General features: G+C 45.8%; 1 protein-coding gene across 1 annotated transcript in view; it reads left to right on the top strand.

Moving 5' to 3' along the window:
• Positions 1-12,697, top strand: part of HK2 (hexokinase 2) — a 59,887-nt gene extending 47,190 nt beyond the window's left edge. The window contains exons 11-18 of the mRNA XM_019750336.3: positions 1,227-1,375; positions 1,629-1,748; positions 4,686-4,781; positions 5,220-5,319; positions 5,421-5,604; positions 6,952-7,107; positions 8,338-8,571; positions 10,398-12,697. Of these exons, the coding sequence (XP_019605895.1) occupies positions 1,227-1,375; positions 1,629-1,748; positions 4,686-4,781; positions 5,220-5,319; positions 5,421-5,604; positions 6,952-7,107; positions 8,338-8,571; positions 10,398-10,542 (1,184 nt within the window). The 3' untranslated portion in view covers positions 10,543-12,697. The remainder of the gene's footprint in view (positions 1-1,226; positions 1,376-1,628; positions 1,749-4,685; positions 4,782-5,219; positions 5,320-5,420; positions 5,605-6,951; positions 7,108-8,337; positions 8,572-10,397) is intronic.
• The last annotated feature ends 1,510 nt before the right edge of the window (positions 12,698-14,207 follow it).

The following is a 14,207-nucleotide window of genomic DNA, read 5'->3' as shown; positions in this document are numbered from 1 at the left end:
AATTGTCAAGTTAAACCATCGTTAAGTCAGGGACCATCTGTACTAGGAAATTCAAGTGTTCAGTAAGCTCAACCAAGGTTTCCTCTACTAAAATTTGAACAGTAATAATAGCAAATACTTACGAAATGCTTACTATGTGTCAAGAACTTCTCTAAGCATCTAACACATATCAACTCATTTAGTCCTTACGTGTTCACAGAGCTTTGTTGTTAATTTTGTTTATTAACAAACTTATGGTTGGCACAAAACTGAGGCACAGAAATGAAGAAATCTGCCCAAGTTCACACAGCTAGAAAATGGCAAAGCTGGGATTCAAACCCAAGGATTTTGTTTTCAGGACCAGCTCTTGTAAGCCCTAGGTCAGGGGTTGGCACACTAAGGCCCACGGACTAAATCTGGCCCACTGTCTATTTTTGTAAATAAAGTTTTATTAGTACATAGCATGCCAATCTGTCTATGAACTATCTATGGCTGCTTTGCATTACCATGGCAAAGCTGTGTGGTTGCAGCAGAGACAATGGCTCACATAGGCCTACAATGTTTACTGCCCAGTCCTTTACAGAAAAATATTGCTGACCCCTGGGCTCGCAACCTAAGAAATGGCAGTTTTTCTCCATAGAAAATGATCATTGAGCAGGCCAGGAGAACACAGTTGGTACAGGTTCCACAGGTAGAGACTGCGACTTGGTCCCTGCTCTACCCTCTTGTGGCTGTGTGGCCCAGGGTGAGTGACTCAGCCTAGCTCAGCCGGATCTTGCTGTCTCGGCAGAAGAGAATGCAATGCCTCCCTCCCTGGACTGCCTGAGGGCTGCATGAGCACTGTGTGTGGCATGAAGCACGTGGGGATTGCCTAGGAAAGAAGGGTGCTTGACTCTGCCATTCCACCTCTAGTCTAGAACCTAACACGAGGTCACCTTTGATTTAGCATGAATGGCATGTTTCGATATTATTGAGTGCACTGTGTCACCTTGTCCCTTGTTCTGCAGAGCTCATTGTCACTTCTGGGGTTCCCGCCACTTGACCTCATTTGAGAACCACTAAGGAGCCTCTGGTTTCGGGGTCTTATTTTCTTTACTGTTAGGTGGAGCTCACAGTCCCTCACCCCTGAGGTTGTCCAGGGGCCCCCGGGAGAGCTCCCCATTAGGGAAGGTGCTTTAGACCCTGTCACTCTACTGTGGTGACGTGGTGATGCCCCTACTTATTGCTTTCCTGGGTTTATTTTCCAGAGAAAGGTGACTTCCTGGCCTTGGACCTCGGGGGCACCAATTTCCGGGTCCTGCTGGTGCGCGTGCGGAACGGGAAGCGGCGCGGAGTGGAGATGCACAACAAGATCTACTCCATCCCGCAGGAGGTCATGCACGGCACAGGGGATGAGGTGAGGCAGGGCGGCCCCTCTGGGAGGGGACCCCAGTAGACACCCACTTCTTGCCTGGGAGAACAATGCTTTCTCTGCTCACCCATGGTCCCGGGGAGGGCTGCGTGGGCCAGGACCTTGGGCTGGCCTCACTCGGGATTGCACCTGACCTTGCATATCTCCTGGGTGGAGGCCTCACCTGTGTTCAGGTCTTGCTGGGGGCAGCCTGCCCTGTCTGGGTCCCCTTCCCTTAGAGCCCACCTTCTCCCTGCAGCTCTTTGACCACATTGTCCAGTGCATTGCCGACTTCCTCGAGTACATGGGCATGAAGGGCGTGTCTCTGCCTCTGGGCTTCACCTTCTCCTTCCCCTGCCGGCAGAACAGGCTGGACGAGGTAACATGGTCTTCCTGGAGGGCTCTCCTATGGGCGCTATTGACTCTAACCCAGCCAGAGTTAGGAGAAGGTGAGAAAGTTGAGCTGAGAGGAGGAAAAGAAGGGCATGAGGGAGCAATCTTGAGGAGGGGTCTGTTGATGGGAACGAGTAAGTCCGAGCTGGTGGAGGTTAGCTTGGCTGTAACAACCTTTGGGATGATGATGGCATTAATCAAAATATTAACAACTAACATTTTAAAAGAACTTTATGCTGGGTACTGTGCCGGGCTTTCTGTGCACATTATCTCATTTAACCCTCATGGCAACATATAAGGTAGGTGTTTGTACATCCATTTTGACGAAAGGAAAATATGGTCTACAGTTATGCCAAGTATCAAAAACCACTATGTCTTAGGTTGTAAGACCTAGACCAGGTAATAAAGCCATGATTTGAATTCTGATTTTCTGATGCCTGAGCCCATGCCCTCGATTATGCTCACCTGCTTCTAAGGCCCTTGTTTTGGGCTCAGGACATTTTCATTCATCTCCTATCATTTGGATGCTCTCGTTCTTCTCTAGTCTCACTTTTGCTTTTCATCCCCTTGGATGAATGAAGCAGATGGGGGAAGACTGGCGCTCCCAGGTATTCCAGACATGGGTGTGTTGAGACGTGTAGGAGAGCTGAGTAGGCAGATGCTCAGGCTTGATCTGGGTCGATACGCTGTATAGTAGATGTCAGAATACTGTTATTTAAGTAGTTGTTCCTCTGTGTCTCTGTCGTCTCGAAGTTTACATGCATGATGCAAGTGGACAGTATACTGTGGATGGAGTTGCCAGGGTACCAAAGGCATAGTTCCTGCTTTAGGTGCTCACAAACAAACTGGGCTGATGAAGCAAGCTCAGAAAAAGCAGAGCTGCTGTCTGGAATGTGCACCAATGGGATGCAGAAGCCCCGAGGACATGTAGTGTGATAGTATTCTGTGCACATACATGGAGGGCAGGAGGAATCCTTGGATCATCCAAGTCAGAGGACTGAGTTGATGGGGAAGAAAGGCAGGCAGGCCTGCAGTGTAGAGGAAGGCATATAGGTGGAAACAGTCACTTGTACAGTGAGCTTGGCCCAGTGGTGAGGAAAGGCCGTATTTCCCACAAGGTCCCTGGATCACCAACCATCATGTTGCTCAGATGAGTTTGGTAAATGCCTCCTAGTCCTCCCCTCTGAGAGTTAAATTCACCATGTGTACTACGACAGTTAAGGTTTTAGGATATTCTGCATTGAAATCCCTGCTTAATGCAGTGTTTCCCAATACCTGTTAACATTTGTTCAGTGCTGCTTTTCGCTTTTCCAATTTCTTTTGTCTCAACACATTTTTTTCAGCATCGTGCTTTGGGTTTTCAAAGCCTTCACATTTGCATCAATTTCGCAAAGAGAATTATCAAACATGTGGATAAGTATTTATGTGATAGTTAATGAAACATTATTTATTATAACAAAGGCATTATAAACAAACCTAATTGTTCAATGGTCAAGAAATAATAAAAAATTATGAGCCATTCACTGCCTCAGTATCAGCAACTAATTTTCTGGAAAAATTTTAATGATAGGGGAAAATACTGGTGGTCATACCAACTGAAAATCTTTTTTAAGAAAAATGTCATCTCTATACTATACGAATACGTACAAAACATATGATTAATAGGAAGATAAAAATATAACACTCCAGTGTATATACTTCCAAACTTTTCCTACTGAAATATTTCTAAACAGACACTATCTTACTTTTCATGCCAACATGTATGTGGTGGCCTGAAAACATGTTACCTGTTTCTGCCTGAATTGTAAGATTGCAGGTCATTGTATTAGATTTTATTCTATATGTTTCTGTGAGGAGCACATGTTTGGTCTAGAATTGTAAGATTTAAGAGCAAATAAAGCAGAAGCCAGGTTCTAGTGGTTCTATCTGCTGTACGCTGGGTTCTGCCCTGGTGAGATTTTCCTGTTGATGGGAAAATCGCCAGGTGCTGAGGCCCGGAGGCCTCAAGCTGCCTTGAGTAGCTTGGTGGCCTTGAGTAAGTCTCCGCAGCCGTTGGGGCCTCTGCTTGTCTTGTTAAAGGACCACCTGAAATAATGTTACGTGAACATTCTGTAAACTTGTAAATGCCAAAATACACAATTTTGTTGGAGAGGTGAAGCTAATTTGCAGATGAGCAAGTTGGGTGCAGATAAGCACACAGGTGTTTGGATGTAGATGTGTAAACCACGACACTCCCGGATTGTACTTTGTTTTTCTGACTCTTCCAGGATGTGAACACAATGTGACACATACGGGTTGACTTGTGATAGCAAAGTCCTGGGCCATGAAATGCCAAGCTGATGGGCAGGAACAACCATACGAGTGGGCGGATAGTGAGCCCACAGTCCATTTATGGATTCTGGCCTCTTGGGAAGCGGGCCTGGGTGTCCTTCACAGTTGTTTCTTGATGGGCTGTGGCAGCAAAGAGAGAACCAGGGAACCAAACCCTCTTCCTGTTTTGAACATTTCTTCCATGTTTGAAGCTACCATGTGTCTGCTCCCCGAGGGCCCCCATGACATGGTGAAGGGCCACATTAAAAAGCCTCGATGTCACTCCAACTATGGGCAGGGTACTTGTTCACCCTATCCTGGAGTTTAACAATTACACACGGACCCCTCTGCTGTAAATATACGATGGGGACAGGGCAAACTGTATTTCTCAGTGACGGAAACAAGGGTGTAGAACTTACTTCCCTGGCAGAGGCAGAGGTGACACTCAGTAAATCCAAGTAAATGAAACCAGTTTAGAATCATTTGTGGGTGGGATAATTGGTTATGGAAGGGAATCTGTATAACCTATATAAGGGAATAACCCAGGAGCCCTTCTCTGATACCCTCATCCCTGCTCCTGTGTGATTTTCTTTTCTTTCTTTTTGTTTTTTAGAGCATTCTCCTCAAGTGGACTAAAGGCTTCAAGGCTTCTGGCTGTGAGGGTGAGGACGTGGTCAACCTGCTGAAGGAAGCTATCCACCGGCGAGAGGTGGGAGAGACATGGCATGAGGCCTGAAATGATTTGTGTATTCAGAAAGTGGGGGAAGTGTCGAGTGTGGCTGAGTATTAGGCAGAGAATTAACTTAGTCCGTCAGTATTTCTGGGTCAAAAGCCCTGCTCTTGTCCCTGGGGATTCAGGAAGGCCCACCCCAGACTCTTGTACTATAAACAAACTCATGAGCTAATGTCAGTGCTACAGAGCTATGAAGAAAAATGAAGTAGGGTGAGGACAGAGTGAGTGGGCTGGGGAAAGGGCACTCTTCAATAGCATAACCAGGGCAGGCTCTGAGGAGGGGACGTTTGAGCAGAGACCTGAATGGAAAGAGAGAATGAGCCATGTCATATAATATAAATCTCCATTACAAGTGTCAGAAGGGAGAATATCGGGGTTCACTTGTGGACTGGGGATCTGTTTTCGCTCTCGCAGGAGTTTGACCTGGATGTGGTTGCCGTGGTGAATGACACCGTCGGGACCATGATGACCTGTGGCTATGAAGACCCTCACTGTGAAGTCGGTCTCATCGTGGGTAAGAACCTAGGTTGTCCTTCCCATGTGGGGACACATGGCTGCGGGTGGGTGGGTGATGATGCTGAGTGAGGGAGGCCCTGATGTCTCTGTGATTGGCAGGTACGGGTAGCAACGCCTGCTACATGGAGGAGATGCGGAACGTGGAGCTGGTGGAAGGGGAAGAGGGGCGCATGTGTGTCAACATGGAGTGGGGGGCCTTTGGGGACAATGGATGCCTAGATGACCTCCGCACGGAATTTGATGTGGCTGTGGATATGCTATCCCTTAACCCTGGCAAACAGAGGTAGGCACCCAACTGTGGGTAGTCCCTGCTCTCTGTACCCTAGACCTGGATGGTGACAAGGGACCAGATCCTTTACAGCAGCAAATCCCAGGACGCTCTTTCTCTTAAGATGTTACTAGAAGGGATTTCTTTGGAAAGGGTTTCTTTTTCTGAATACGTCTGGAACGTTCTGGGTGAAGTCCTTTTCCCCCTGCTGGACTGTGGTGCTTTCAAAGTCCAGTTGGAAAAACAAATCACAACAGTTATGTTGCAAGAAGAATTTCATATAGGGAACCAGTCCCACGGGTGTTAGAGGGATGGCAAGACGAAAAGGAGACACTGAGGAACACAGTTAGTACTTATAAGAAGCAGCTCCCACGCCGAGGACTGTGAGAAAAGGCAGGGGAGAGAGCGTTGAGACCTAGGTCTGGGACGATGGGAAAAACAAATGACAATTGAACCACCTGCTGCTACCAGGGTGAAGAAGCAGAAACATAGCCGGGGTGAGGCAGACAGGAACAGGAAGCAAACAGGGGCAAATCTCTTCCTTCTTCCTCCATCCAGTATGTGGTGCCCTCTATTGCCAGGACTGCATGAGGGGCCAGCCCCCACATCACAAAACCCCTGTTACAGGGTGGGGGAATTTGAGCTGAGAAACAATGTAAGATCCCGCACACTTCCTACGAGGAAGTTGTTGCATTTCCTAAGTATTAATAGATTAATCAGGGGCCATAGTTCTGCAGAATATACCTTGCAAAACATTTGTCTAGAGAAGAGGTCACAGGCAACATTTATGAGGCAAGACAAGATGGACTGGCGATGGAGTCTTTGTTGAAACAGGGAACCTTGACTTTTGTCAGTCACTATGTGGGGCCAAAAGATCCTTAAGCCACTGAGTAGTCACATTCAGCTTTAGAGACCAGGACAGGGTGTCTCCAGCTGGCATTCGTTACTTAAGTGATAATGATGAGGTTGAAGAGAAAGCATGCTAAACACGTAGTGAGGTTACAGACTAAGACTGTATCCTACCCTCCTCCTGGAAACGTGGTGGTGTCTGGGTAGGTGTTCCTTCTTGAGGAGTCAGGAATAAGCCTTGGAAGGGAAATGAGCCCCAAGGATGGGGCCCATTCCAGGGAACCCTGTGGGCCTCAGGCACTGTATCGAGCTTCACTGAAGGCTGTGGGTGAGTGTGCTCTCAGACACCAGGAATATGACCCATGTGAATCAAGTAACTTTTCCTTTCCCACCAAGGGGAATCTGCATGCCCTCTACTTCCAAGTGTGTCCGGGTGACCGAGCTGGTCTGTTGTGTCTCAGCACATACCACCACCTTCCTGTTTAACCTCTACGAATGTTACCCACGTTGCAGGTTCGAGAAAATGATCAGTGGCATGTACTTGGGCGAGATTGTCCGTAACATCCTTATCGATTTCACCAAGCGTGGACTGCTCTTCCGTGGCCGTATCTCAGAGCGGCTCAAGACACGGGGAATCTTTGAAACCAAGTTCCTGTCTCAGATTGAGAGGTGAGAATTTAGGGCTTGGAGTAGGGTTGGACCACGTCTTCCTAATGGACAGACAAGCTGAGGGTTTCCCCCAGTGCAAGTAAAATCAGGGTGTGGCTTACATAAAGGTCAGTTTAGTATCGGACACATTCATGTCCATAGTGTGTATTTCAAGTACCTTATGGACAATTGGCATTTTAAAGGAAAATATACCATTCTCATGAAAAATCATGCTAAGCTGGCAGAAGCTCATGCAAAGTAATGCCATTGGGTTTTTAGATCAAATATCAAAGTTAGAAAGATACCTGCTCATCAGATACAAATCGGAATTTGTATCACAGAGGAAGAAGATAAGCTATGGAAGCACTTATGCTTGGCTGGAGGGTTCTTCCTAAGTGCTGGCTGCAGTAAGGCAACCAGGACTGAGTGGAGGTGGCTTGCCAGGCAATGCAGAAAAATGTCGTGTGGCGGCTCATTGAGGCAAAGCCTCCCCGCTCCAGTCTCGTGGCGGAAATATCTGCTCCAAATTAGAATGGTGAATTTCAGAGTCCTTTAAAGATTCATGCTGTGTCATTATACTCTCAGGTGTACAGAAAAGCGGGAACTGCCATGAGTGGGCCCTAGGCTGTCTGCCCCAGTGAATAGAAAGAACATATTCTTCATGTCTGTTTATGTGCAAGATGAACCCAGGGTTATCAAGTAGTTCCCTTCACAAAACAGGGTTTATTTTCTTCCTGCGATGTTCTTTACATTTGTTTCATAAATAGTGCACAAGTAGCTTGCAGACCACCCAGGGTGGGGGAGCAGGAAGAGAACAGGGATCCACTGTTGGCTGGCGATGCTTGTCCTGCTGACCTGTGGACAGTGACGCGAGAGTGGACGTAAAGGGGAGCTTTGTAGCTGAACACTGCCACCTACGAGCATTGTCTCGTCTTCATTATTTCCAAATGAATGCAATACTTAGACAGTATATTTCCTTTTGTTTTGAGTATCAGTTTTGTCGTAGCAATGCCCTGCCTCATCTGGGCAAAGTGGAATAGGGAGCTGTTTCTTCGTGTGGCTCGTACACTCAGGGAGACTTTGTGGTCCAGTGGGATGGGCACTGGTTCCTGAACTAAGTAAGTTCAAGAACAAGAGCCACCTTGCAGAGCTCTTTACGCACATCTCCCAGATGGCCAGGCCCCTGGAGTGATGGGCCATCGGCTCCTCTTGGCACGTGACTGACTCCTTACTGTCTCTCCTCCACCCCAGTGACTGCCTGGCCCTGCTGCAGGTCCGAGCCATCTTGCACCACTTGGGGCTCGAGAGCACTTGTGATGACAGCATCATCGTCAAGGAGGTGTGCACTGTGGTGGCGCAGCGAGCAGCCCAGCTCTGTGGCGCAGGCATGGCTGCTGTGGTGGACAAAATACGAGAAAACCGTGGGCTGGACACTCTCAAAGTAACAGTAGGCGTGGATGGAACCCTCTACAAGCTACATCCTCAGTGAGTGCCTGCCCTCCACCCTCTCTGTCCATCTTTCTCCTTCCATCTCTCTGCTCTTTCCTTGCTTTCCCTTCTTTTTCTTTTCATTTTAGAGCAAATAATCAGGCATTCCAAAGAGTGTATATAATGTATACATTATAGATTAAAGATTAATAACCAGGAGTAGGCCTGTGTTATCCCACCCAACTTGGAAGCCCCCTGTGAGCCCCTCCCCAGTTGCATCCTTCACTCTCCCCTGCCTGGGGTAAGTGCTATGGTGACTCCGTCCCTTGCTTTCTTTTTTTCCTCTTGCATCTATGTATGTATGCATTTACATTGTTTAGTTTTACTTAATGTTGAACCTGTCATAGGGGAATCATACAGCACCGCTGCTTTTGTGAGTGGCTTTTCCCACACAGCATTTTTGGTTTTGAGATGCATCCACACTGAAGTATATATTTGTAGTTGATTGATTTTCAGGACTGTACAGTGTACCTTTGAATGAGGATATTATAGTTTATTCTACTGTTAATGAATATTGGGTTATTTCTAGATTTTGACTATTACAAACAGTGCTCCTATGAACATTCTGGTAAATGTATGCTGGAAATCTGGAGTCAGATTTTTTACTACAGTCTAGAGCAAAGACAGGCAGATTGTAGCCATGACTTTTTGTAAATAAAGTTTTATTGGAGTGCAGCTGTGCCCACTTGTTTATGTATTGTCCATGGGCGCTTTCAGCTGCAATGACAGTGAGTAGTCATAACAGATCCTACGGCCCACAAAGCTGAAAGTACATCTACTGTCTGGCCCTTTATAGAAAAGTTTCCTACCACACCCACCTCCCAGTTTGGAAGTACAGAATTCTCCTTTCTTGTTATTCTTTCCCTGCCTTTCTCCATCTCTCTTCTCCTTTCTCTTCGTCTCATCACTATTCCTCTTCTCTCCTCTTTACTCATTTGCATATGTTTTGAATAAATTATTTCAACGTCAGGGAGTGCTCCAGCCCTTCTTCCCTGGATGCTTTTCAGCTAAAAGTTAAAAGAATAGAGCTGCGTCCCTGGCCTGGGCAGTAGGTGGGATGGAGTGAGGGTGGAGAGACTCATCAATTGAATTGTTACCTTTTCTCACCATGATTGCTTCCAGGAGTTGATAGATGTTCCCAGAGTCTACATATTAGTGAAAAGAGTGACTCTTGGAAGTTCCAAGTCCCTTTCGTTGATGTGCAGTGTCACTGTGAAAATAGGAGCCTTAGTCCCAGATGAGGGCTGAGAGGGGAGCGCATGCCGAGCCACCAGCTGCACTGGGGCTGGTGTTAGGAGCCTCTCCTGGGCTTCACAGATGAGGCGGGGAAGGCAGAGCCCTGTCATGTCCCAAAGCAAACCCCTGAGCCTGCTCCTTTAGCGACATTTTGGATTAGATTGTGTCTGATGTGAGTCAATACCCCTGGAAAATAGAATATCACACGGGTGGGGCTTGGTCCTTCCCTCCAGCGTTTATGACCAGGTTGTGCACTTCTGCAAGGCACACTTGTGGTGTCCATGACTGTTAAACTTCTCTTTCACTGATTAGTGTTAAGAACACAACTGGCCAGAATCTCAGACGTTTGAATCTTAGCTCCCCTTCTTGCCCTCTCTGAGGTAGAATTTGGGCATGTTCTCTCCAAGCCTCAGTTTTCTGATATACAACACATAGTAAGTGTTTAATACATGGTAGCTGCCATTCTTTGCTTCATCTTAATTATTCCTGGGTTTCCAGCATCACTGTACAGGGTCCCATCTCTGAGGACACCAATCACTCATGACTGAGGTGTGTCTTTTTCTGTGTCTTCTCCCCAACTTTTCCAGCTTTGCCAAAGTCATGCATAAGACGGTGAAGGACTTGGCTCCGAAATGTGACGTGTCCTTCCTGGAGTCAGAGGACGGCAGCGGGAAGGGGGCAGCTCTCATCACTGCCGTGGCCTGCCGCATCCGTGAGGCTGGCCAGCGATAGAGTTCCTGAAATCAGAAGGGACTTCCTCTGGTTCCCCCTCCTTCCTGCTTTACAGTATACGATGCCATCCCCTGTGTCAGAGATGGACCCCTCGGCAGTTCATCGGCAGAGAGGATCCTGCCGGACTGTGTTTTGTCTCCGTGTGTCCTCACCATAGAGTTCAGTGCCCAAGCCTTGGCCCTCCTGAGATAAATACAGTTTGAACTAAGGATTTATTCACATTTGTCACAACCATTCCCCTTGATTCTCTTAAAACAAATTTTAACCTTTAGTAATCCCCCTGGCTGAATTCCATGTCCCTGTATAATCCTACAGGATGGGGACACTAATGAAAAGATACGGTTGCTATACCTTGAACCCTGGCTTCTTTACCTTGGACCCTGAACATGATATTTCTAGGTGGAGTCCCAGCATGGAGACTGATACTGATTCTCTTCTCAGAGACCTGGGAGGTCTCCACTAACTTGAGACTGATTCTCCCACAAGCAGAAGGGGGTTTTGCAATGGAGGAAAATCCATGGATAACCATGTGGCCACCCCTCTTCACCATCATCTGCTGCCATTGTCTCGTGGGTTACAACGGTTGCTATTCCTGGAATCAAAGCATCCTGAGTCTGAGTGAGCAAAACCAAAACCACAAGTTGACACATCCTGCAACTGGACTTGTTGTATCTCCTTGTGGGTTCATGAGTCATCCGTGAGCAATAGACCTTTAAGGGGGTGTGGGGGACTTTTTAGTCTATCTTTTAAATTTTTCCTGCAGAAGTATAAACACTGTATTTTCATTTTAATTTATGTTTGAAATTTATTTCACAAAGTACATCTGCTCCTTCATCTGGACACTGTATGTAATGGTCGCTTGTATGTAATGTATTTATGTATTAATTTGTCATGTATATAGATACACAGGGTCTCCTCAGACCTGGCCTCATTAGTAGATCAGTGTAGTTGAAGGATGGAAGGTGAAGATACTGACTGGTTACTAGAAATACCTCATTTGCCTGCGGAAAGAGAAAGGAAGCCTCTTCAGGGTGAGTGAATGGCCAAGCAGCTCCCTCCCGGCTCCTCCTTTCCCTGCAGACTCAGAAACTTGGAAAGCAGGGATCAGAGTGAAGGAGGCTGGGTCTATGGATTGAACAAACCACAGCCACTGGCTACTCTGTGTAGGGACTTTCCTGGGCCAATATTAACATGGGATGTTAACCAAAGGAAACGGGAATCATTTCAAACATGCTCATTGCTTAGGAATCTTCATTCTTAGGGCAGTCAGTAGAATTTAAAGCGCTCTACCAAGAAGCCACCAAAAACATTTTTTAAAAACTGTCTGACCATTGATAGCAAACCAAAACAATGAAACAATCAAAGGAATGAAACCTCAGGGACAACACTTGTGATTTGGGTCCTCCTAGCAAAATTGGTTTTGTAAATGTTTTATAAGAAGCTTGTGGAGGACTTCTCTAGGCTGAGCTGTTTTTATACATGGTATGTATTTCAAACTGCTGGGAGGGGGGTGGACAGGGGTGGGGTGGGAGTGGCATAAAATCTTTTATACCCTACTTTTCAGGAGTGCAGTTAATTCTGAATCCTTAAGCCTGCTTTTGCCCTAAAGTATGGCACCCATACTCATTAAACCTGAATATAAATTATAAAGAAGGAATGGCCTGGAAACACTATTGAGTAGCATACAAGGATCAAAAGAGAAAGATGGAAAGACACAACCCAATAGCACCCAATTCTTGCACATTTATCAAACTTGTACTGAGAACAGTGTCTACGTTTGTGTATAACTAAGGGATGCCCGAGAAATAGAGATGCATTTTAACTTTTAAAGTTGACAATTAGGCTCCATCTATGAAACTGCATTTGTAAAAGGTAGAGCTGTGTGTGGCTGTGAAAGAGGTAGTGGTTTCCAAAATGGAGCGCTGGCAAGTGCATTTTGAATGTGTTCCTACAATTAGGTGACGGTTCCTTGCTGATGCTGCTTTGTTGGATGTAAATACAGTGAATCTCAATTGAGGACGGGGATGTGCGGAATAGTGAATCATCTCAAATCCTCCAACAGTCTAGCGAAGATGTTGTCATGTACAATACAGACTAGTTGAATTAACTATGTGACGTTAACTATTATTAATAAATTTTAACATTTTTCAAAACATTTCATGTGTGATTCATGAGCATTTTCAAGAATACAGTCATCTTTTGGGCATATTAGTTCTTCCTGGCCAGTATGAATAATTTATGGGAGTCATGATTTTGACTGTATTTGCTTGACAGGTGTTAACTGAGTGTAAATGATGAGGAGGCTTCACTAGAATTAAGTGACAATTTTCTTCAAGATCCTTCAGTGGATTGCAATTCAGAAAACACTACCAGCTCAATACCCACAGTGTTCGAAGAAAAAGAAAAGTTGAGTTTTACAGTAAAAAAAAAAAAAAAGCATACTCTTGAGAAGAATCTGTTCTGCATTCTTAGCTTCTGAACTGGTCCAAGATGGTAATCTTCTAGATGTCCCATGTTCTGGACGATGGAATACTCTTTCCTAAATTCTTCAGAGGGTTATCTATAGGATTTATGTACATCCAGGCATTGAGAGACACACAACTGAAAAGTTCCAAACTTCAAGTTCTCAGGCTAGTTAAAGTAAGATAAAACCCATTCCTCATGTTTCAACCCACTCTGATTTAAGTAGTTTTGTTTACCTGACTAGAGTGATTCCATTTTGTGTCTTCTCTCTTTCCTCATAGGCATGTGGCCAGGACTTGGCTTTGACCCCAGATATTTCTCTTCCCAGAAACTCAGTACTACAACTGGAAGATGACTTTCCCTAGGCCATTGTTTAAGCCCCTAGGTGTCACGCACCACTGAAGAACCACAGATGGCCCTGCAGTCTACTGTTTAAGCAGTTTGGCTGGGATGTAGCAGAACCCTCAGGGGCACTGGGTGGTTTCTGTAGGCATATGTGATTCATACTTAGTATATAAAATTCTTACATGAACATCTTAAAAACATTTGCCTCTGGGCTCTCCCTACCAAACTTCCCCCTCTCCCTAATATGCAAAACACAAACCTGGAAAATAAATTCCTCTCAGCTCCATAGTGATACCCACTGACATTGACAATAACAGGAAGAAAGCTGACCAAGGGTAACAAGAAGCTAGACAAAGCCAAAACAAAATTTGACCTCACTAGGGAAAGAAAGTACCATTAGAACCTATTTTTCCAGCTTCAAATTGGAGAGATTATGGGAGCATTCTCATACTATTAGGGAGAGTACAAACTAGTATGACCATTCAAAAGAATGTTCTGTGTAATTTTCTAGAACTTTGTGCAGAAGAAATACACATAGCTGGGGACTAAGATTTAGCTTTCTGCGTATTGGCTACTGTATGACTTATAATAGCAAAAAGGGGCACTCCTTATAACGGATCTGCCCACCCTGTCAGGGGCCAGTCAGGGAGACAATCCACTCTAGTTATTTCAAACATTTTAAAACAGACTTGGTTATACAGATGACGGAAGAGCTGAGAAGCCAAAGATTATAGAGAAGCAACCCAGAGATGAGCAACATCAGAAAAGCTGCTTAGATCTCACTGGCTAGACCAGAGTCCAAAAGCTGGGGGTGGGGTGGGGTGGGGTGCAGGGGCTGGAACCACAGAGCAGGGAGG

The sequence above is a fragment of the Rhinolophus sinicus genome, chromosome 2 (genome assembly GCF_057876585.1).
Source record: "Rhinolophus sinicus isolate RSI-liver-muscle chromosome 2, RSI-T2T, whole genome shotgun sequence".
NCBI lineage: Eukaryota > Metazoa > Chordata > Mammalia > Chiroptera > Rhinolophidae > Rhinolophus > Rhinolophus sinicus.
This window is presented reverse-complemented; position numbering and strand designations above follow the sequence as displayed.